This window comes from Enhydra lutris, unplaced genomic scaffold (genome assembly GCF_002288905.1).
Source record: "Enhydra lutris kenyoni isolate GAN:26980312 unplaced genomic scaffold, ASM228890v2 scaffoldscaffold4, whole genome shotgun sequence".
Classification (NCBI taxonomy): Eukaryota; Metazoa; Chordata; class Mammalia; order Carnivora; family Mustelidae; genus Enhydra; species Enhydra lutris.
Window position 1 is genome coordinate 51,820,650 of NW_019154088.1, and position 24,164 is coordinate 51,844,813.

At 38.0% G+C, this 24,164-nt stretch overlaps 1 protein-coding gene across 1 annotated transcript in view; it reads right to left on the reverse strand.

The window, feature by feature from the left end:
- LOC111161482 (DLG associated protein 5) overlaps window positions 1–23,381 on the reverse strand; it is a 40,467-nt gene extending 17,086 nt beyond the window's left edge. The window contains exons 1-12 of the mRNA XM_022525177.1: window positions 23,263–23,381; window positions 21,445–21,683; window positions 17,519–17,712; window positions 15,255–15,317; window positions 13,489–13,573; window positions 13,256–13,378; window positions 12,210–12,280; window positions 9,849–10,123; window positions 8,649–8,776; window positions 8,186–8,309; window positions 5,278–5,363; window positions 4,381–4,541 (exon numbers count right to left, since the gene is read on the reverse strand). Of these exons, the coding sequence (XP_022380885.1) occupies window positions 4,381–4,541; window positions 5,278–5,363; window positions 8,186–8,309; window positions 8,649–8,776; window positions 9,849–10,123; window positions 12,210–12,280; window positions 13,256–13,378; window positions 13,489–13,573; window positions 15,255–15,317; window positions 17,519–17,712; window positions 21,445–21,682 (1,548 nt within the window). The 5' untranslated portion in view covers window position 21,683; window positions 23,263–23,381. The remainder of the gene's footprint in view (window positions 1–4,380; window positions 4,542–5,277; window positions 5,364–8,185; window positions 8,310–8,648; window positions 8,777–9,848; window positions 10,124–12,209; window positions 12,281–13,255; window positions 13,379–13,488; window positions 13,574–15,254; window positions 15,318–17,518; window positions 17,713–21,444; window positions 21,684–23,262) is intronic.
- Between the last annotated feature and the right edge of the window lie 783 nt (window positions 23,382–24,164).

Here is a 24,164-nt window from a genome sequence, read left to right on the forward strand (position 1 = left end):
ATTTTTTTTTTTTTTTTTTTTTTTTTTTTTAGGATTTTATTTATTCAATAGAGAGAGAGAACACAAGCAGAGGGAGTGGCAGGCAGAGGGAGAAGCAGGCTCCCCAATGAGCAAGGAGCCCGATGTGAGACTGATGCGAGACTCGATCCCAGGACTAAGGGATCATGACATGAGTCACTTAACCGACTGAACCACCCAGGTGTCCCCCTAAAAAAGAATTCTTATGGTAAATTGCTGTTATTTTTGGTTTTACAAGCTTCCAATATCTACATAAAAAGGGTCAAATATGGGACGCCTGGGTGGCTCAGTTGGTTAAGCAGCTGCCTTCGGCTCAGGTCATGATCCCAGCGTCCTGGGATCGAGTCCCACATCGGGCTCCTTGCTCAGCAGGGAGCCTGCTTCTTCCTCTGCCTCTGCCTGCCATTCTGTCTGCCTATGCTTGCTCTCTCTCCCTCTCTCTCTCTCTGACAAATAAATAAATAAAATCTTAAAAAAAAAAAAAAAAGGGTCAAATATGAAGAACCCTCCTAATTTATTTTTGACCATTAAAATGCAAGAGATATTTTATATGTTTTGTTTCCTAAATTATACAATGGGAACACAGAACACAATATGTCTTCTTCTTCTTCTTTTTTTAGATTTTTAAACACAACGTCTTTTGCAAATACTTTCTCTCTGTCTGTGGCTTGCCTTCTCATTCTCTTGACACAATGTCATTTTAAAAGATTCAAGTAATATATCCACTAGCAGAATGAGAATGTATGACCCTTATCCTCCTGGTATGATCCTTATCTCTTCTAGTTATCTGAAGTGGTGCCTTCTGTGTGCCACTTTAGGGAAGATCAGAACAAGCCTTCCCACATTCCAGTCAGGGCTTACATTAATGTCCGCTGGGTCTAAAACACATAGCTCTAAGAGAGGTCACTGTGCAGACATAAACAAGACGGGGAGCCAAAGATGACATCAGTGACGTCAGTGTATGATCCTTATCCATCTGGTATTCCCAATCTCCTCCAAAGAGGTCACCACCGTCAACAGTTTAGCAAACATGCCCACATTCCCCTACTACGCATATATACACATATGTATTCTCAGTTTCTCTCCTGAAAAAATATAAGTTCCAAAAAGACTCAGGATTATACTTATGATCAACTGATGTTCAATGAATGTGTCAATGTAACTCAATGAGGAAACGATAGTTTTTTCAACAACAGTGCTGGGGAAATTGAATATCCACAGAAAAAAGATGAATTTAGATTCTTACCTATATCATACACAAAAATGAACTCAAATGAATCAGATACCAAACTGTGGAACTAAAACTACAATATTTTTGGAAGAAAACAGGAAAATCTGTTAGCTGACATTAGGCAGAAAAGAGTTCTCAGACATCTAGAGCCAACCAACTTAATTTGAAAAAACAAATTTTATATAAAGGGTCAAGAATCAAAATAGCCTTGGATTTCTCAACAGCAACACTGAAACACTGAAAGCTGAGAGAAAATGCCCTCAAACCTCTGAGGGAAAATAACTTTCAACCCAGAGTTTTGTACCCAGCCAACACGTTTGAGGGTGAAAAGGCAGTTTTTAGACACCCAAAGTCTCAAATTTTACCCTCATGTTCCTTTTCTTAGGAAACCAAGTGAGAACATATCACCAAAAATGAGGGAGTAAACCAAGAAGCGGAAGGTGGGACTGATCTCCAGATGGGGGCTATGGGAATGGGGCTGAGGTGAGTTGAGGTGAGCAGTTAGGAAGCAGTAGTTGAGGTTGGAGCAGGAGGACATAGGACTCTGTGAGACTGGGCTCTGGGAAGCTGAACTAAATATAATACCTGATTTCTTTGCTTTTTAAATTGTGTTGAGGAGGTTTATACAGACTTTAGAGGTGAACTGATGATAGACACAGAAAGACTAAACAAATGAAAAGCAAAAATGATTCAGTAGAGAAAAAGGGAAGAAAACATAATAATGTCCATTGCTGTATTGCCCAGATGTGAATTGTGTTTAGGAAGTCAGGATGATGTATTGGTTTATATCCAGTTTTTATATATTTACCAGTTTTCATAATAATGAGCTGGTTCAGGGAACCTCGGTGGCTCAGTGGGTTAAAGCCTCTGCTTTCAGCTTGGGTCATGATCGAGTCCCGCATCGGGCTCTCTGCTAAGCGGGGAGCCTGCTTCCCTTCCTCTCACTCTGCCTGCCTCTCTGCCTACTTGTGATCTCTCTCTGTCATATGAATAAAAAAAAATAAAAATAAAAAAAATAATGAGCTGGTTCACTACCATCCGTTAAAAGCAGCCAACTGGGGCGCCTGGGTGGCTCAGAGGGAGCCTCTGCCTTCGGCTCAGGTCATAATCCCAGGGTCCTGGGATCGAGCCCCCATCGGGCTCTCTCTGCTCAGTAGGGAGCCTGTTTCCTCTTCTCTCTCTGCCTACTTGTGATCTCTGTCTGTCAAATAAATAAGTAAAAAAATCTTAAAAAAAAAAAGCAGCCAATTATTTTGTGTTTTTTAGTGTTATATTAATTGATATATTTGAAGATTTTTGATGTCTTCATATTGTTTATGTTTATCATCTACTGATCATTTCCCAGCTTCGGCTGTTGGGAGCCTCTTCAAGTTAGCTCTGGGGGAACTCTTTTTTTTTTTTCCTTTAAGAACTGTTTTGAGGTTTAATCTAATATTATAAAATTTACCAGTTCTAAATGCACAATTCAGTGATTTTCAGTAAATTGGCAGAGTTGTGCAACCATTGCCACAATCCAAATGTAGAATATTTTTAGCATAAAAGATCTTCTTTCCTATGTGCTAGTCAATCCTCATTCCCACTCCCAGCCCCAAGCAAATAACTCTTTGTCGATTTGCCTTTTCTGGACAGTTGATATTAAATAGAATAATACAATATATAGTCTTTCGTATGTGGCTTCTTTCACTTAGCATGATGTTTTTGAGGTTTTTCCATGTTGTAACATGTACCTGTACTTTGTTCCTTTTCATTGCTGAGGAGCATTTCACTGTATAAATACATCACTCTCTAGTCACCAGTTGAGGGACACTTGAATTGATTCTACTTTGGTGATGATGAATGATCTTCTGTGAATATTCACGCAGAAATCTTAGGGTGGACATTTGTTTTTATTTCTCATGGGGTAAATATCTAGATATTGCTGGGACATATAGTAAATTTACATTTAACTTTTTAAGAAACTGCCAAGCTATTTTCCAAACTGATGGTAACATTTTACTTTCCCATCAACAGCGTATGAGTTTTCCTAGGATTCCGCATCCTCAGACATTAACTTCATATTCCAACTTTCTATAGAATCTTATATTTCTGCTCTTATAGTTTTTAACTTCAAAGAGTAATTTTTGTTGTTCTTGGAATGTTCTTTTTTTAATAGCTGCTCTTATTTGGCAGAGGAAATGTCTGGTCTCTTTGAGAATACTAACATTTGCATTTAAAAGTTATTTTCTCCTTTATTATCCTCATTTCCTCCAACCAAAAAGCTTTCTTTCTAGGGTGCTTTAACTTATTTTTTCCCCTCAGGTTTGAGGCTTCCCTCAAATGTCTAATGATTGTTGGCTACTGGTTCCTGAAATAGTATTTTGTATGTTAATCTCTAAGTTAAGATCAAAAAGCTATAGAAAGTGTCATGTCCTCCCACACTTTTCCTGATCTTCCTAGCGAGTCCCACTATCATACATTACATTAGAGTACGTACGTACATTAGAGTGCAGTTATATGTTGTGTCTGACTCTCTAATAAGTTACAAACTTCTCTGGGAGAGAGAATGTGACTGTTATTCAACTCCTGGCACAATGCCTGGCACACAGTAAGAACTCAGTAATTGCTAGCTGATCTTAACTAGTAAAGACTAAATTTGTTCATTTTTCTTAAATATAGTCATTAAAGTCTATACAACAATTGAATATAATCTCAATTTCCAAACCTTTTGGAAATCACCCTGACAACATAGGAAAGAAGTGGACATCAGTTATAACATTTAGACAGTACTGGAGCGCCCAGGTGGTTCAGTTAGTTAGGAATCCAGCTCTTAGTTTCAGCTCAGGTCATGATCTCAGGGTTGTAAGATCGAGCCCCATGATAGGCTCCATGCTCAGTGGGGAGTCTGCTTAAATTCTCTCTCCCTCTACCCCTCCCACCACTTGTGCTCTCTTTCCTGCAATATAATCAATCAATCAATCAATCAATCTTTAAAATTTAGACAGTGCTTTACAGTTTATAAAGATATTATCTAATACCTCATTTAATATTGCAGGTACCTAAAATCAGCTCCCATTATCCCCATTTTATTTTTACTAACTCCATTTTCAAAAAGACCCAAAGAGTTAATACACAGAAAATGCTTAGCTACATACCTGAAAACTAACCATATCCCAAAATCCATCCAGATCTGTACAGGTAGTCTCCTTTTCACCTCGTTTATATTCACAATTGTCCACCAGTCCTTCAAACTGCTTGAACCTTTCTTTCATAAGGAGTCTTGTTTGCCCAACTGCTGTCCGAATGAGATCTTTAGCTAAAGGAAATATGAGGTTTTTGAAAGTTAAAGTACAAAACTGGACCTTTATTGCCAGCCTACCAGCTGATAAGACAACCTCAAAGTAAATAACCTTAGGCTTATAGAATCAAATTCTTACCTTCATGCAAAACAAAAAATATCACTACAAAACTTTATTTTACAAATACTGAGCATTCACTATCTGTTTTAATTCCTGCTAAAAATTAGCAATATTCATTCTCATACATATTGCTGTATAATCAAGAGCATTCTCCTTGTATTTAATAAGAATTCAATCACAAACAACTCATCACACATCAGTATCAATGAAAGACTTCACACTGACAAAACACAAATGATTTTTTTTTTAAACTGCTTCCCCAAATAAGTAAGATTAAGGAACTTTCCTGAAAATCTGTTCCATATTGATTTAGGTAATTTTCATTTAGAATATTTATGTTTGATTAGACAATAACAATTACAGATGCCATTCATAGTTTTATCAATCGAATAATGGGTAAATGTTTAATTTTCAGGAATAACAATCAATATTCTAATTACTTAAATCTTTGAAATCATGTACCATTTTAGCACAGAGATATTAGCAAACATATGTTGAGATATGAAAAATTCTTGCTGTTTTGAATAACAATGTAGCCAGTTCAGCTGGACAACCCTAGATCTTTGTTTTGGATAAATATAACCATATTTTAAAAACCAAAACTAAAACAAAAAAATATAAATGTTCCCTCACCATCATCTGGAATGTCCAATTCAAGCTTCCTGTCCCACTCAAGGCAGTGCGAAGTTAATTTCTCAGTTTCTGACTGAAGAATATTTCTAAAATTATGACATACATTACAGTTTTATTAAATGTTCCTTATATTAATACCTAAGTATTCACATTCTGACACATGTAACATTAGGAAGGTTTAAAAGATAGTCACAATGTTAATTTTTCAGAGTTGATGCTGACTTTCTGAACTGTGATATATTAAAATCCACAAATCCAAGTTGATACACTCTGTCCCTCTTTCTACACCTGAAACGTACCCAAATGGTTAATGCCAAGAGACACTTTTCACGCTAGTATTTCCAATTTCTTCCATTCTTATTTTTTAAAGACTTTATACAATCAGATGTTCCTTACTTCTCCTGTTATTAGCTCTTTGTTATTGTCCACGGAGCTAAGACCAACCCAACTCTCAAGAGTAAGTTGAAGCTAAAATCTGTTAAGTATGAAATTACAATGATAGAGCCTTTCTGATTCTCTGTAATTATTAGGCTTTGCTTGCCACTCCAAAGGCAGCGGTTCTCAATGGGGGTCAATTTTGTCCTCTAGGACACATCTGACAATGTCTAGAGGCATTTGTGTGTCATGAACCGGAGGAGCGCTACTGGCCAAGGACGTTACCAAACAACCTACAATGCAGAAGATGGTCCCCACAACAATTATCTTGTCTAAGATGTCAATAGTGCCAAGGTTAAGAAACACTGGCCTAAGGTAAGCGTAATCTGTTTCTTTCTGAAAAGCATCCTCACAGGAGAAACTGAGGATAGTTTTTTTTTTTTTTAAAAGATGTTATTTATTTATTTGACAGAGATCACAAGTAGACAGAGAGGCAGGCAGAGAGAGAGAGAGGGAAGCAGGCTCCCCGCTGAGCAGAGAGCCCGACGCGGGACTCGATCCCAGGACCCCGAGATCATGACCTGAGCCAAAGGCAGCGGCTTAACCCACTGAGCCACCCAGGCGCCCCAGTTTTTGTTTCTTAGAAGAAAACTTTAGCTGTTTATATCCAGTGGCATGACAGAGAAGGACTTAATTTACGAGAAAAGAGAACTGGCTTAGATCTGACATTATTTAGTTGGGTAAATTGCTTATTATCTCAATGTCTCATAGTTGAAAACACAATGGACTAGCTAAATTGCTAAAATCCTTTATAATTCTAAAATTTTGTGCTCTAAAAATAATTGAAGCAGCTTTCAAACATATAAAAAGATACTCATTCATAATTGAATAAATATTGAGACTATAGGCAAGATAATATTTCTTATCTACTTAATTGGCAAAGCTCAAAAAATTGTTAACATTGTATTGGAAAAGGTATGAGAATGTTCTTGCTATGTTCATTCAAGAATAATAGCATGGGGTGCCTTGGGAGCTTAGGCAGTTAAGGGTCTGACTCTTGATTTCAGTTCAGGTCATGATCTTGGGGTTGTGAGATGAGCCCTGCGTGAGGCTCCACGCTGGGCTGGAGTCTGCTTAGATTCTCTCTTTCCCTATCCTTCTGCCCCTCTGCCCCTCACTTGCATGCACACATGCTTGCTCTCAAAACAAACAAACAAACAAACAAAACACACCAAAACCACAACATATACATAAACATGTATGTGTGCATGCCTGCACGTGAACTATAATTTAGAAAATTTGAATACTGACTGGATATTTTATGACATCAAGTAATTATTATGATTATGTTAACCACAATAAGTGTTACGGTTATGTTAACAGGCGTCTTTAACTTTGAAAAATACTGACAAAAATATTTATGGATGAAGTGATATGATTATCTGGGATATTCTTAAAATACCTTGAGTCAGAAGTATATGGGAATAAATATGAAACAAGACTGACCATGAGTGATGGGGGTTCAGTGTACAAGTCCCTGCACTTTCATATATGTTAAAATTTTCCACAATAAAAAGCTTAAAAAAAAAATAGCGGCATTAAATCATTTCCTGTATAATGTGGAAGGTTGGGGCCTGTCTCCAAATGCAGTCCTCTGATTTGTTTCCAAGGTCTGTAGGCGACATGGTTGAGGTTCCCCAAACAGGATGTTAATTTTCACTCTTCACAGTTGGAGAAAAGTAATCCTATCTCATGATTTAGTAGGCCAAAGAGCTTCCTACCATCTCCCACTATCCTCCTTTTATAAAATATTAACTTGGTTCTTTTTTTTTGGCGTGGTGGGGAGGAGTAGGAGAAAATAGGAACTCCCCATACTCCCTTGCTGAAGGGAATGTAAATTGAGGTCGTTACATATTTTCACATGAGAGAACTGGAAAGTATACAAAGTTGTTCTTTGCAGCCTTGAGTGTATTAGTAAAAGACAGAACTCAATGTAAATAATCAGCAACAGCAATCTACTATTAAGTCAATTGTGGTTCCTCCACATAATTGGATACTATGTGGTCACTAAACATACACACATACCCATACCCACAAACAAAATAACAACATGAAAAAGCTCTTTAAGTATTAAAATGGAATGTCTCCTACAATAAACATTAAATGAAAACAAAATAGTAAGCTATTATTTGTATAAAAAAAGGGAAAAATACATATGTTTGTCTCTCTATATATGTTACCTATCTCTGAAAGTTTTCACAAAGCATGAATAACACTTGCCTCCATGGAAGGTTTGAATTGCAGCATTAGGAGACAGTTGAGAAAGGGCTTCTCATTTGTACATTTTTCTACCTTTCAAATTAGAAACCACATGAAAGAAAATACTAGCTACTGAAAAAATACATTTTAAAAAACAAATGAAAATCACCCAGAGTCTGATTTATCTATTATATCAAGGTTAAAATAGTTTAATTTCGGCTTTAAGTATCTACACATTAATACAAATTCTTACACTAGGAACACATGGACAAACCTGAAATATGGCACATCATGGTGGGGCTGAGATACCTGATCTTTATTTATTTCAAGTGATGGGACTTCTTTTATTGTAAGGCCATTTGAATTTTTAGTAGTCTCATCTTTATTTAAGACATGTTCTACAAAGAAAACACCACATATAAATTTCAAAGAAACATTTTTAAAATGACATTCCCTACAAAAGACAAATTTTAAAAATCCTTTCATTCTTTTGTTGTTGAATTTTAACATTTTATTTCTGCTTCAATGATTTCATTTACCACATCTCCTCTAAAAGGTCTCAATGATTTCATCTCTTCAAATTTACATTTATTTTCTCCTTTTTCTCAGTCTGCATTCCTAATCCCAGATGTCTTTCCCCCTGTTTCCCATCTCTTCTAACCTTGTGGGGTTCGAAAACAAATCTCTGATAAATCACAATCCAGAAGGCAAGTAAACCTTTAATTAAAATACCATACCTTTATTCCAAACTGTTAGAGAACCCAAAGTACACTGTAGTTTATCTGAATCTTGATGTACTGTCTGTATAGAGTAAGTTTTACATTGTTGAGCCAAAATTTCTTTTGTCACTTCTTGAATCTTATCACTGAAAACAAGAGCAAAAATATACTTCTTGAAGCATGAATCCTATACATCTAATTGAAGGATTTCAAAATTACATTGCTTTTTAAAAACCTGAGATAAACATAGAAATGTATAGTGTTTTAAAGTTTATTTAATCTCTACACCCAGTGTGGGGCTTGAACTCATGACTCCATGATCAAGAGTTGCAGGCTCTTCTGACTGAGCCAGCGAGGTGCCCCCGAAGTATGTTCATTTTAAAAACAATATATCCGGGCGCCTGGGTGGGCTCAGTGGGTTAAGCCTCTGCCTTCGGCTCAGGTCATGATCTCAGGGTCCTGGGATCAAGTCCCGAATCGTGCTCTCTGCTCGGCAGGGAGCTTGCTTCCTTTTCCCTCTCTCTCTGCCTGCCTCTCTGCCTACTTGTGATCTCTCTCTGTCAAATAAATAAATAAAATCTTAAAAAAAAAATATCTATCTATCTATCTCCGTAGCAGAGCAGAAAAATTTAAACACCTATATAGTGGGGATGCCCATCTTTACTAATTGTAATGAGATCTAAAGATTTGAAGATCTCTTAGCGGAACAAACACTTAATAGTCTTGCTGTTGCTGAGCAGTTTCTAGTAAATTTGCCAACAGCCAGTCTGCAAACAATCTTGATTTTAAAGATTCCAAGTGATCCCACTGTAAGCCCTGCTCCTCATTTTGCAAGTTAATCATTTTTGCCTTTAGAGGTAATTTTTCTAAAGTAATTCTCAGCAAAAAACCACAAACAAAAGCCCATGTCTGAGCTACAGTATTATAGCAATTACTTCTTTCTAAAACTTTATTTCTAAGTGTTAAAATAGTCATTTATAAAAAAGCAACAAAACACAAATTGTACTGTCAAAATAATGTTAATAACAATGCACAGGAAATAGCAAAACTGTCAAATAGATTATTGTAGCTTTCTGAAGCATATTTTTAAAAACCAAATATTCACGATTTATAAGTAAATAAACTAAATAAGAACTTTTAAAAAGCGCAGGCTAAATCTAAGAAAGGCATTTGTTACCCATCTTTGCAAGAAATTCATTATTAACATTACATTCTTACACTGCTGTTTTTAAAGGGGTCCAGGTATAACTGGGTGTCAAGAAAGCATTGGCACTTCTGGGAGTCATAGGTGTTACTTGATAGGTCTTCAGGCCATCCAGCGGCTGAAACATAAAATCCTGAGGTGCAAAGGAATTCTTCCCTTTCATTTTTGCAGTGTTTGTCTTCGGTAAGTTCTCCATCTTTGGTAAGATTCCATCTGGATCCATTCTCTTTGTTGCACTGGTTTGTGAACCCAAAGTATTTTCTTCACTATCGACTTTGAAAGAAACGACCTAGTTGTGAATAAACAGAATAGAGTGAGAATTCCTCTTCTGGGGATACAGTTGACCAATTCTTACAGGACTGAAAATGTGGAAGCTGAGATATATGTCCACAAACGTAATTTTAAAAGACAAAAACAAACACAGTGAAATGAATACAAGGAATCATAAGACCACCTGCAATAAACCATTACTATGATCCAGAAAGAGAGAGAACCAATCTTCGTTACAGGAATAAATAATAGGTTTTAGGTGTTACAACACATTAAAATATATGAAAACTAAGGTGGAAAAATTAACTCACCTAACAAATACAGACCTCTTTTTACTTAGATTATGCTGATAATTACAATAGTTTCAGAATCAGAAATCCAATGTTTACTAGATGACTACTTCTGTCAAGTACCAAACCCTTTTTGCAAATAATCTTGATTATAAATAACCTTGTCATATGAGCAAAGTTATTTTTCAGTGTTACACAGTAAGATGAACCATATAAAATGTGAAGCATATCTTCTTTTTCAAGTCAATTTGTTTTTTTTTTCACTTGAGATATAAATTAACATATAACATTACATTAGTTTTAAGTATATAACATGATTCAATATTTGTATATATTGTGAAATGATCACCACAGTAAGTCTAGTTAGTACCATACATAGTTAAAGGGTTTTTTTCTTGTGATGAGAACTTTTAAGATCTACTCTCTTCGTAACTTTCAAATATGCAATATGGAATTATTAACTACAGTCACCATGTAATATGTTACATCCCAGGACTTACTTATTTTGTAACTGGAAGTTTGTACCTTTTGACTGCCCCTCATCCATTTCACGTAGTCATTTAAATATAATTTTTAGAAGTTTCTGATTTTTGACAAGCTATGAATGGGAACCAGAGTATTTTAACCTGGACAAGAATTTAAGGGTGACAATGTCCCTGAGGCCAACATGGCAGTGAAAGTAAAAACCTAGGTTAACCCTTATGGAGGAAACCAATCTTATGGGAAGAACTATGAGATCCAGCTGCTTGCTTACGAAGGTTTATCCTATACTGCCTTCCTTGGAGGAGCTAAGTTTGATTCTTATGAGAATCTAGCCATGTTTCTTACACTCTGGCAAAACTTTTATTTTTAGGGTTAAGGAATTATAACGTGGATCATAAGCCAAGAAATTGGGTCCTCAAATTGGTGACTCTTTTTTGAAGATTCTACTAGGCTCTACGCTAGATGCTGTCAGAAATTTAGCTTATTTCATGGGACACCTGGATGGCTCAACCTGCTAACCATCTGCTTTCAGCTCAGGTCATGATCCCAGGGTCCTGGGGACTCCTTGCTCAGCAGGGAGCCTGTTTTACCTTCAGCCTGCTGCTCCCCCAGCTTGTGCTCTCTAGCAAATAAATAAATAAAATCTTAAAAAAAAGAAATTTGTGTTTTTTCTTTTTTTTTTTTAAAGATTTTATTTACTTATTTGAGAGGGAGACAGCACGAGCAGGAGGGGCAGAGGGAGAGAGGGAGAGAGAAAACATCTCAAACAGACTCCACACTGAGCATGGAGCCTGATGCAAGGCTCAGTCCCAGGACCCTGAGATCATGACCTGAGCTGAAACTAAGAGTCGGATGCTTATCTGACTGTGCTACCCAGGTGCCCCAGATTATTTCATTCTTAAAACTACTTTATGTAAAGTATTGCATGTTAGAGATGGGAAAACAAACTCATAACTTGCCCAAGGTTATCTAGCTAATTGGAAGCAGAGACAATATTCAAAGTCATGCCTAAATGAATCCAAAGTCACTATATTTCAGCCTACTCTATCTTATCTCTTAGTGAATTTCTGTGTGAAGGTTTCTGTCAGCTGCGTTATTATATTTATCTCCCGTTAACCAAATTATGCTTTCTCTAGCTATAAAGCTCTGAGGATGTAATACTTGAAAGACAACAACAGTAAATCCTTTTGATGCTTCTTAATGGCTCAAGACGTTTTAACACACATGTAGTTTAACCCTCTTGAAACAGTTCGATATGCTTAATTTCAACTTTATGAAAATAGCAATAAGATTTTCAAAGTATCTAGAAATAAATAGGTGTTTATACTTTACCTTGTCAGGTTTTGTTTCTATCTTTTTGGCAGGTCTTCCTTGATTTTGTGTCTTTCTTTCTGTTTCATTATCTAAAATAAAAGTGAAATAAGACAGCCATTTTGACTAGATAGAAAATGCTGCTTTTAAAGGATCAGGTAATTTGGAAAAGGAAAAAAGGCAATAAGAGGAATGTATATCTTAAAGGATTTTTTGATAAAGAGTAATAAATGAGATAAAAACAGATGAAATTTCCTGCCAAGTATAGGCCATCTGTTTTCAAAACAAAACCAAGGTGTCAAGGTATTTTACTTTCGCCTCTGACTACCAAATACCTATTTGTTATAGAAAATTAGGAAAATAAAGAAAAGCACAAAAACCCCACAAAATTAAAAAAAAAATAACCCAAGGGGCGCCTGGGTGGCTCAGTGGGTTAAAGCCTCTGCCTTCAGCTCAGGTCATGATTTCAGGGTCCTGGGATCGAGCCCCACATCAGGCTCTCTGTTCAGCAGGGAGCCTGCTACCCTGCCCCGCCCCCTACCTGCTGCTCTGCCTACTTGTGATCTCTGTCAAATAAATAAATGAAATCTTAAAAACAAACAAACAAACCCAAGATTACATTACTCAGTAACAATCACTGTTGACACTCTAGGATATATTTTTCCAGTTTTATCCTAGGTTCACATATTCACATACATATTTTAGGACTGTGATCATACTGCTCAGAATTTGATCTGTTATTCTTTGTGCACTTAATCTATTTTACTCTTTCATAACACTGTTCTTCGATGTTTACATTGTATTTCGCCAAATGGACGGGCTCTAACTTATTTGGGTTATTCATTTCTCTCTTTGAAGCACTGCTAACACCAGATCAGGTACTTCCATCTTTGAGCACCCACTGTGTGTAGTTGGCTGCTGAGGCATGGAAACTACCTTGGGAACTGGAATCTCCTATTTCTTTGCCTCTTATCCAGAGTTGTACATGATGATTTTTAAAACTGAACCCAAAAGCATCAAAGACCAAAACATCCTAGAACAGCCATTGATCAAGAAATAGTTCTTACCATTAGTAGCTCTTGCGACTGGCTTTTCTGTTGTAGTAGAGGAGACTGTTCTGGCAATCTGCTTTGCTGCCTGAGTGGCTGATCGAGTCATTCTCATGGATGTGGTCATTACGGGCTGTGTGACTGTGAGAAAAAAATAACCAAATCAAATGCTTGCTGCTATTATTAAATTACTGTTGTGGCAACATCAGAGCTTATTAAGATATATAATATAATAACTGCTAAATTCCTACCTTTTTTCTCTTTGTCCAACACTTTTCTTTCAGAAGTTTGTCTCTGACCAGGTCGGAATGTTCGAACATCACTCCCATTATTAATCTATTTAAAAGATTAGGTGCTATGTGATTTAACTGCATAATGAATCAAATTGCCACTTTTGGGGGGGGCGCAGTTTTCCAAGTCATTTTATTCATTCAACCATACAAAGACTCTCACACATCTCTGCTACCCCCACCTTCTTCCAAAGAGGAGTGGAGTGAGAGGGAGAGAAGGATTGAGCAAACCCCATCCCCCCAGGGGTCACTTACAAAAGGGGAAATGGGGGAGGGGGGGAGACATCCTAAAAATAGCAATGAATAAATGAGGGACAACAGAACCACAAACACAACGCAAGGCTGAGGCAGTGCCAGGGACGGTGGTGGGGTGGGTGGTGGATATGGAACCCTTCATGAATTTGCATGCATCCTGCTGCAGGGGCCAAGCTAACCTTCTCTGGATTGTTCCAGTTTTAGTGTATGTGCTGGCTAAGTAAGCACTCAAATTGCTACATATTTTATCTGTAAATTGACCCCATATCTCAAGTCTGTTTATTGTAAATGACCTGGCAAAAAATCTACTTCCCCAAATAAAATGAGATGAAGAAAAAAGGTTTGCATTATACAATGGAAATTTTCCTCACAGCTTCTTTAGAATCTTAGACTTTAGAAAATGCTAATAAGGGGCGCCTGGGTGGCTCAGTGGGTTAAAGCCTCTGCCTTCGGCTCAGGTCATGATCCCAGGGTTCTGGGATCAAGCCCTGCATTGGGCTCTCTGCTCAGCAGGGAGCCTGTTTCCTCCTCTCTCTCTCTCTGCCTGCTTGTGATCTCTGTCAAATAAATAAATAAAATCTTTAAAAAAAGAAAATGCTAATAACCTGAGCTATTAAAAATAGCTATCTATAATCTTCTGAGAATCCTTAAACATACCAGGCATGTTTTCACTTCAAGACCTTTGAATTGTGTCTAGAAACTTCTTCTGGATAGAAAGCTCTTTCCCATGGTTCACTCTTCCACTCCTTAAAGACTTCACTCAAGATGCCACCATCTCAGCGAGGCCCTACTTGACTGCCCCAATCAAAATCCCACCGGACACCCACTCTAGTACTCCCCTTTTCCCTTCACTTTTTTTTTTTTTTTTTTACCTCCTCTATAATCCTTATAACCATCTACCTGCTATATACTTGTTTTTTTTTAATTGTCTATCTCACATGTAAGCTTAATGAAAACAAGGAATTTTGTTCATTGTGTTCACTACTATACCCTAGAGAGAAACGGGGTAGACTCAAGTGTTATTGAATACATGAAATTCAGGTTCCTCACCTGATGAAGAGGCATACTATTTTCTTCCTTGCCCACATCCCTTTATTTTAGTAATCTTCCTAATAACTTCAGTCACATGGTGTTTTAAAGACCTGTAAGTTTATAACACCCACCCTAGGTGCTCTATTTTTATATCCCTATCTATATTTTATGATGACATAACAGAATGCATAACAGTAGCCCAGTAAACAAGAGTGTGACATCTCACAAGGGATGTCATGCAAAGATATTTTCAGTGGGTATATCCTTAGTAGCCAAGATGGTTTTATCACCATAACAATAACACAGATTTTGGTACCATTAACTCTAGCAAATTAATCACCACGCTTAAAACTGGTATTAGATTAAAAACTAATTTACTCTGAGAAGAAAAGTACAATTTGTCATCTTTGTGACAATTACCTACTAACTGTCAACTCTACCTTAGTCTGCTCCATTTGGTCTTTGGCCTTTGACCTTGTAATCCGTTCAGAAGATGGAACAGCCTTAATTAAAACAGTCAAAGAAAATAAAGTTAAAAAAATGAATTGGCAAAAGTTTAATTTCATGTCTCTCTTGAAATAAAGTTTCCATTTTAAAGTTAAATTTTATCCTTGATCATTTATGGCACAAAGATACTTGCCAACTTGAATTATTTTTTCTGGTTCTGGCTTGGCTTAAAGTACATTTAAATTAGTAGCTTCAAAACTCATTTCTCAGGGTGCCTAGGTGGCTCAGTGGTTTAAGCCTCTGCCTTCAGCTCAGGTCATGATCTCAGGATCCTGGGATCGAGCCCCACATCAGGCTCTCTGCTCAGCAGGGAGCCTACTTCTCCCCCTCTCTCTGCCGGCCTCTTTGCCTACTTGTGATCTCTCTCTCTGTCAAATAAATAAATAAAATCTTTAAAAAAACCCCAAAAGCTCATTTCTCGGTGAGCTGAAAGAAGAAATTTCAAGCCATATTTTCCAGGTATTTGAACCCTCATTAATAAGATTTGCTGGACATATTCAGAAGGGGGTAGATGAACAGACTAGAGTATTAGGATCTTTTGTTTTCTGTTTAATGAAAAGATACTATACAGCTTACTCTCCCAGCTTTTACAGTTTGCCTTCAAGCCTCATGATTATGCATTTCTCCACTGTCAATAAGAAAATGGAGACTTGATCACAAAATGTGGAAAAAATCTAGCATGAGAAAGGCTGATTAAAAAGTGGCAAGATATTTATCAACTCTGTAAAATTTCTTTTTTTTTAAAGATTTTATTTATTTATTTAACAGAGAGAGGTATCACAAATAGGCAGAGAGGCAGACAGAGAGAGGGGGATGCAGGCTCCCCACTGAGCGGAGAGTCCAATGTGGGGCTCGATCCCAGGACCCTGAGACCATGACCTGAGCCAAAGGCAGAAGCTTAACCCACTGAGCCAGGCACCCCAACTCTGTAAAATTTCTTAGACATAATCAGATTTCTCTCTTAGATAAGAAGTAATTTTCTTCCCTAAATCTCAGGGAAAATCTAGTGCTAAAGAAATTAGGCCCTTCTTAGATTGCAGGGCCACCAGAATTCAACAGTGGCCATCTAAATAAAATTAAAAAAAATTATTGGTGAATCTTATTACTTAATACCATGATGGGTCTCTTGTTCCCAATACACACACTATAATATATATATTTCCTTAAGTTTTTCATTTTATTTCCAGCATAGTTAACATACAGTGTTATATTAGTTTCAAGTATATAATATAGTGATTCAACAATTCCATATATCATTCTGTGCTCATCATGACAAGTGTGTTCCTTAATCCCCATCACCTGTTTGACCCCCTCCCCTCTCCCACCTCTCCTCTGGTTACTATCAGTTTGTTCTTTAGAGGTAAAAGTCTGCTTCTTTGTTTGTCTCTCTTTCTCTCTCTTCCTTTGTCCATTTGCTTCCCCTTACGTATATTTTTAACATTTTTAAATAGTTGTCTATAGTTTAGACCAATGATTGGTATCCTATCTCGAAAAGTCAGCTTAAATCTAATCCCTTCTAGGTCTTCTTTGACGTTCCTCCAAACATAAATAATCTCTCCCTCCTCTGATACATAAAATACATTTATCTATATCATCCTACCTAAACACTATTGTATTGATTTTGGGTCTCTTCCCCCTTATCCTAAGGTCATACACAGATAATAATCAAAAAATCAAAGATCATTTAAATAAATCAATGAGATGTGTGAAAGCCCAGAAAAATAGGCAGTATTCAATAGGTTTTTATGTTATTCAATTTGTATTTAAATCAGGAATGAGTACACAGTCTAAGATCTTTTATACTTATCTTTAAAATGGCACATCACCAGCGACTACCTAAATTACAAATCCCACTGCCCCGGTTCAAATTTCATCCTTCCTGACTCACTGACCATTTTCTTTAGATCACCCCTCCCTCTGTGCAGGGTTTCAGTACTCCAGCCACTCAGACCAGTCCTCCTCAGTCACTCACTGGAACCTGACTTCTGCCCACTCTTTTCCTATCTCAAGAACCTATAAACTACATCAACAGACCTGATTTTCATCTTCTGAGTTACTATTATGTCATTCCCACCCCCCTACCAACCAGTCACATGAGTAAAGAGAGTTAGGAGAAGTGGTTATTCTAGTTATTTAATCTCTTAAAGAAAATTCCAGTTAAAAGAACTATTGCATCAAATAAGGATAATAAATTTACCTTTCTTGGCTCAGCTTTCATATTCGTCTGGTTTGATAACAGAAAACAAGGCATATCAGGTCTATAAAGACCCACTTTAAATACTCCTCGTTTAGCTTTCTCTCTCTGCTCTTTCAATTTCTGAAGCTGCTTTTCTTCTTTATATTTTTGGAGCATTTGCTTTCGTTGATCACCTAGAAGAGTTTTCACTGACCCTAGGTAGAAAAAACCCACAGTACATAATACATTTCAGAAGAAAAGTTAGGCAAATGTCTAACTTCTAACTTCAACTGCTGTTAAGAAATGCTTTCAGTAGCTTTTGTTAATTCCTTAGCACTCAAACAAGTTATTTCAACCTCTATTCTTTTAAAATTTATATTTCTTTTGCTTTTGTCTTTTCAAATATTTGTTAACTGCTTGCTACACAGTAAGCATGCATTACTTCACTTTTGAATTAATGTGCTTGTATGATAGCCACCCTCCAAGCTGACCCCAGTGATTCTCACCTCCTGGTGATGATGCCTGCATGTCATCCCTTCCCACACTCAACAGGGCTGGTCTGGTAACCAACAGCATACCGTGAAATGATGGTTTTGGCTCCCAAGACTAGTCATTATAGACACTGAAATGTTTGCCTTGGCCCCTCTTGGATCGCTTGCACTGGAGGAAGCCAAAGGCCTTGTAGAATCTTAAGGGGACTTGAATGGCCCTATAGAGATGTCCACATGACAAAGTTCTAAGGCCTCCTGCCAGAAGCCAGCATCAACTTGCCAGTCATGGGAGTGAGTCATCTTGGAAGCAGATCACCCAGTCTGAGTCAAGCCTGCAAGATGTGTCCCTGGATGACATCTTGACCGTGACCTCCAGCACCACCCATTTAAGCTGCACCCAAATTCCTGACCCACAGCAACTGTGTGAAATAATAAATGTTGATATTGTTTTAAGCCACTAAGTGTTAGATTAATGAATACCCAATATTAGGGCTACTTGTCAGTTTCTTCAGCTCAACTTGGGTTTCCACCTACATACTGTTTATTTTAACGGGTTTGGGAAGGAGAAGAGGCTATGTGCAAGACATGCTTAGGCAGTGTGAATAAGTAAGAATTTCTGCCCTTGAAGGGCTCACAGCACCCTGGAGAAATGAACAGCTTCAGTCTGGTTTAGTATGAAACAAATAGGAGAATGCACACAATAGAGAATCAGAAAAAACCTCCCTATGGGAAGACCAGGAAAGGCTCCTCAGAAAAGAGAATACCTGAAAAAGTTTCCAAAGAATGATTCTGTTTGCCTACTGGATAAGGGTTAAAAATAATTCATGAAAATAATACCCCAAGTAAGTAAATTTACTAAAAAATAAGCATGTATTTAAAATAGGTAGATTTTTTTTATGCCATGTAAATTACACCTCAATAACGTTGTTTAAAAAAAAAAAAAAAAAAAAGGCCAGAACAGAACATGCAAAAGCACAGATGCTGAAATGGTTAAGCAACAAAACCTCTGGATTCTCAACTTCTTCTCTAAATGTTCCCTTCATCTCTTGATCTGACTGAAACCTGGCTCTCCCTGAAGACAGTCTCCCCAGCTGTCCTCTCACACGGTTGACTGTTTTTTCGTCTCACACCAGTGCTATCACTGGACCTAAAGAAGGGAGGTGTCCTCCTCACTGCTTCCCAGTGATTTCCTCCTTGTCACTAAAAGATCCCACCTTTACATTTCATGTCATCAGATCCCACTATCCAGTACCCAGCTTGTCTTCTATAGGCCCTCCAAGTTTCCTTTTGTCCCTTGAAGGCTCTAGCTCCTAGCTCACTCTCACTCTCTCTGTCACTATCATCGTTCAAATCTTGATGACCCCTCCAATACCCAGGCTTCTCAATTCTCAGGCTTTCTTTCCTCCAGTGATCACCCGATGGTCACATCCCTGCCAGTTTTTCAATCTTTCTGATGCTGTAAAAGATAACACTTACACACCACACTGGAGCAAACAGAGAGATTAGCTTATGACCAAACACAACCAGCCAGAGAGAGATCTCTGACCAACCCATGTCCTTCCAGAAACGTCAGTATTTTGTCACACCTGTATTCATCTGTAACACAATTGGCACCTTACTTCTCATGCTATGGTCCTATTGAAAAAAGCTAGTCAGTTGTCCCACAGAATGTCCTGCACTGTGTATTTGTTTGTCTGCTTTCTCATGTTTTTTACTCATTCCTCTAGCCTTCATGTTTTCTATAAACTGAAAATTATATCTAAGGTTTTGATTAGACTCAAGTTTAACTTTTGGGGCAAGACTATGTCCTGAGTGGTGCTGCCAAAAACCTTGGAGTCATTCTGCTCTTCTTTCTTTATCAACCCTACATCCAATCCATTAGGAAATCTTATAGGTCCAACCTCCTAAGTCTATCCAGATTGCAACCACCTATCTTTAATGTTATCATTTTGATCAGCCATCATCAACTAAATTATTGTAATAGTCTCCTACTTGGGTTTTCCTAAGGCCATGCTTGCTACCCTATAATCTATTCACAACACAGCAGCCAAAGTGATGCTTCTAATACATAAATCAAATTCACATAAACACCTATTAATCCTTTAATAGCTTCTCATTTCATTCAGACTAAAAGCCAAAGTCCTTATGATGTCCCCTGAGGGCTCCACAGGGGTGAGAGCTACCCCTTATTCATTCTTCTCTAGCCATGCTTGCCTACTTGCTTTCTCTGGAACACACCAGGCTCACTCCCACTTCTAGTCCTTAGCAAATGGAAAATAAACCAGATATTTTAATAGCATACTGAAAGGGTTAGACTTTGATTTGAGATTTTGGTCAAGGAATAGAGCATTTGAGGGGGCAAGAGAAGAGGCAAGGAGATGACTTAGGAGTCATAACATCTCTGGTTCCCAGACAAAAAATGTCTAGTTCCTCCTTGAAAAGCCATCCTTATCATTCTATGACCCCATTTTCATTTCCTCCCAAATTCTAAGAGATGTTGCTCTTTACTTTCCCCCCTTCAACTACCAGCCCATTTCCTTGACCTTCGAACATGCATGGATCAGCTCATCTCAAAAACAAAATCGTTTAACACTTTTATCCAATTCTTTTCTCTCACTTTCCTTTAGAACCACAAACATGATAAATCCAGAAGAAATCTTTTAGCCCAACATTCTCATTTACAGAATTGATTAAGCTTGAATATTTAGGGAGTCTTGTAAGTGCCACATATTACAATGGTCCTAGAAATAATGAAATTGAAGTAGTGAACAGTTAAACAACTTAGCATCCCATTTCATTCTCTATAAAACTTCTAAAAAAAAACTCTGTCATTTACTCAGCACTTACCCCGCTTTATTTCACTGCAATCCAACTCCTAATGCCTGCTATATAAAGCAACTAAATAGGGGTCCAGTGCTCCTGTTGGCAAAATTCAAGTCATTTCCCAGTTTTCTTCCTTCTTGTCTATAGCATCCCTTGCCTTCTAAGACATTCTACTTTTATTATTTTTATCTTTTGCTGAGGTCATTCCTTTCTTCTTTAATTGTTTTTTTCCTTTCTAATGACTCCAAGTCCTTTTAGCAAATCGCAAATTCTTTGCTCTTCTGAGAAACCTTCCCATTAATAAGGTATCCTTATTTCATGGATTCCCCTTATTAATTTCTCTTGTCAATAGTCATCTTCCCACGCCCCAAAAGTAAGAACTTTAGGATTCTTATTAGTCAATATAGATAATACCGTGTTATAATTCTCCATAGGTGAATGGCTTTAGCCTAGCCAGGGACTTGCACAGCCTTTACCTTGAACAAAGAGCATTTAGTTGTAGAAAATACCAAGTTACCCAGAATGATGTTTCAAAACTCCATGCTTCTGTTCAGGATTTTCTTAACCTCAGGTATTAAACCAAATTTTATTCACTCTTCAAAGCATTTAAAGTTAAAATGGACCTTTACTTACTTGGCTTGACACTGGCCTTTTCTGGAACAAGCTTTTGACATGTCTCATCTAATTCAAGAAGAATTCTACTTTCCAAGGTTGGAATGTTGACATCTTTCAAACCAAAGTGTCTATTTCGTTCATATTCCTTATGCCTGTTTTCTTTTTGAGACAGTGATTTCCTATGAGCAATTTTGGTTCTAATCATGTCGATACTTAAATCCTTTCTGTGTCGACTGGCAAAATGTGATGAAGACATCCTATCAGAGGAAAAAAGAGACCAACTTCCATGGATTTTTATTATTTAAAACACTGAGATGTCAATCCAACTCCCATCCTATCTCAGAGTCTTTGAAAATAAAAACATTAAAATACACACACACACACACACACACACACACACAAGGAATAAGTAGGTAACACTAAAGAGAGGGAAGGAGATTATCAAAAGATAAAACATATTTCTTATTTAGTTCTAAATAGGAACTTGCTTGACAGATGAAGGGAAGCCCAGGAAGCTATGGTCCAGAATATAAACAGGAGGCATTAGGAAGTTAAAAAAAAATTATAAGCACACTATACTCTTCAACAAGAATAACTAAGAAAGTCTGCCAGAAAACTCCAGATAAAAGAAAAATCTGCAAAAGATATGCAACAAATTAAAATGTTACATGATTTAAAGCAATCAACAGAGTCTAAAAATCAGAATGCATATGACCTGGATGCCAATAAGATTCTTCTTCAAGAGCCATGGGGCAGTAACAAGGGACTGTGGTTTTGTTTTCTTTCTTTCTTTCTTTTTAAAGTAAACTCTACACCCAACCTGGGCCTCCAACTCTCTACAGGGAGGTGAAGAGTCCCACATTCTACCAACTGGGCCAGCAGGGACCCAAGGACTGTGCTTCTCAAGAATCCTCCTCTACTATTTGATTTGTCACCTCCTGCCAAGTATGAATTTACTACATATAAAAGGAAAAATAGGGGCGCCTGGGTGGCTCAGTGGGTTAAAGCCTCTGCCTTCGGCTCAGGTCATGATCCCAGGTCCTGGGATTGAGCCCCGCATCGGGCTCTCTGCTCAGCAGAGAGTCTGCTTCCTCCTATCTCTCTCTGCCTGCTTCTCTGCCTACTTGTGATCTCTGTCTGTCAAATAAACAAATAAAATCTTAAAAAAAAAAAAAGAAAAAAGAAAATAAAAATTAGTTATTTTAAAATACAGCATAGCATTATACACCGCAGAGAAAGGAAGGAGAGGGACAAAGAGAACGAACACTAAAGGGATACTTAATAATCACGTAAACCCTAAAATATAGTATTACCGCCATTATACAGATGAAGTAAATTAACCGCTCCCGTTAGCACAGCTAAAGGGTGGTGGAGCTGGCATTCCAGGTCAGGCAGCCTGGCTTTTCGCATACATCTAAGCTCTGTTCTTTGACTTCCCGGAGTTTCTTCGAGCTTGAAAATCTAGAAATACCTTAGTCTTGCTTGCCTAGAAGTTCTCAGCCGGGGTGTTTTCAGTTTTCACAGGATCTGAGAAGAGCTACTGGAATTTAAGGTTGGGGCCAACAGTACTTAGCGGTACCTACTAAATACTATCCCGCCCCGAAGGCTAATTACGCCCCGGTGGCGAAACGCTGACTACTACCACACAGGTCAGGGCAACAAATATTTACTCTCCTGGAGGGCTGCGTCATCAACTACAGGAAGGACTTGTAACACGGTCCTAGAGGAGACTCCCCTGAGCTGCGCGTCTAGCCCACCGTCTCGGTCCTCCGAGACTTCCAGACCTTCTACAAAGTGGGTCTGCTCCCTCCCGCCAGCTCCCCAGCACCCACTCACCTGAGACAGCTTCTGGAGTAAAACCTCAAATGAACTAAAAGTAAAGGAACCTTTGGGTCTGAAGGACACTGCCGCCTCAGAAGCAGAAACAGAGGTCCGTAATCCAGAGCTCCGCAAAATTCAAACTTCCCGCACCGAGCCTCTGATTGGAGGGGTTTTAACCAACACTTCCGTGGAAATGCCCGCCTCTTCCCTTCGAAGAGGCTTGCGATTGGTTTGCTCCTGGCTATATTTGAATTGATTGAAAGGTGAACGGACGGTTCAAAGGATGGGTGTGAGTGGAATGAATGGGCGGGTCTGCAATTGATGAGAGGCGGAGCAATGGGGTTTCTGGGCGTGGGCCCACGTAACTGCCGTAGGAGTCACCCGTACTCCCAGGATCCCCAGTGTCCGAGGAAGGACCTTGGCTTCCGGAGGAAGAGGAGCTTAGAGTTTCCAGGGCTTTTTAATTCCCTATTTAGTCACAAAAATCAGAGTTTATCGGACTGTTTTCTTTCAACATTTCAAAGGAAGGACTTAAGCCATCAAATTTCTCATTTTATTGTGTAGTGTCAACTTTTCAAGGGTGCCAGTTTTTGTTTTGTTTTTAAGTATGCTCCATGCGTAGGGGATCCCAACTTGGGGCTTGAACCCCGGACCCTGAGACCAAGACTTGTGCTGAGATAAAGAATTGGATGCTTAAGGACTGAGGCACCCAGGCACCCCGCCAGTCTTTTTCTTCCTCCTCCTCCATTTTTTTTTTAATTGAAGTAAAATTCAAATAGAGTGAAAAACAGGGTTTTTTTTTTTTTTTAGTGTATATTTGATGAATTTTCCTAAATATAAAGAGTTGTGTAACCACCACCCAAGAGTTCCTTCAAGCCCCTTTCCAATCGCCCACCTTTTAGACAACCACTCCTCTG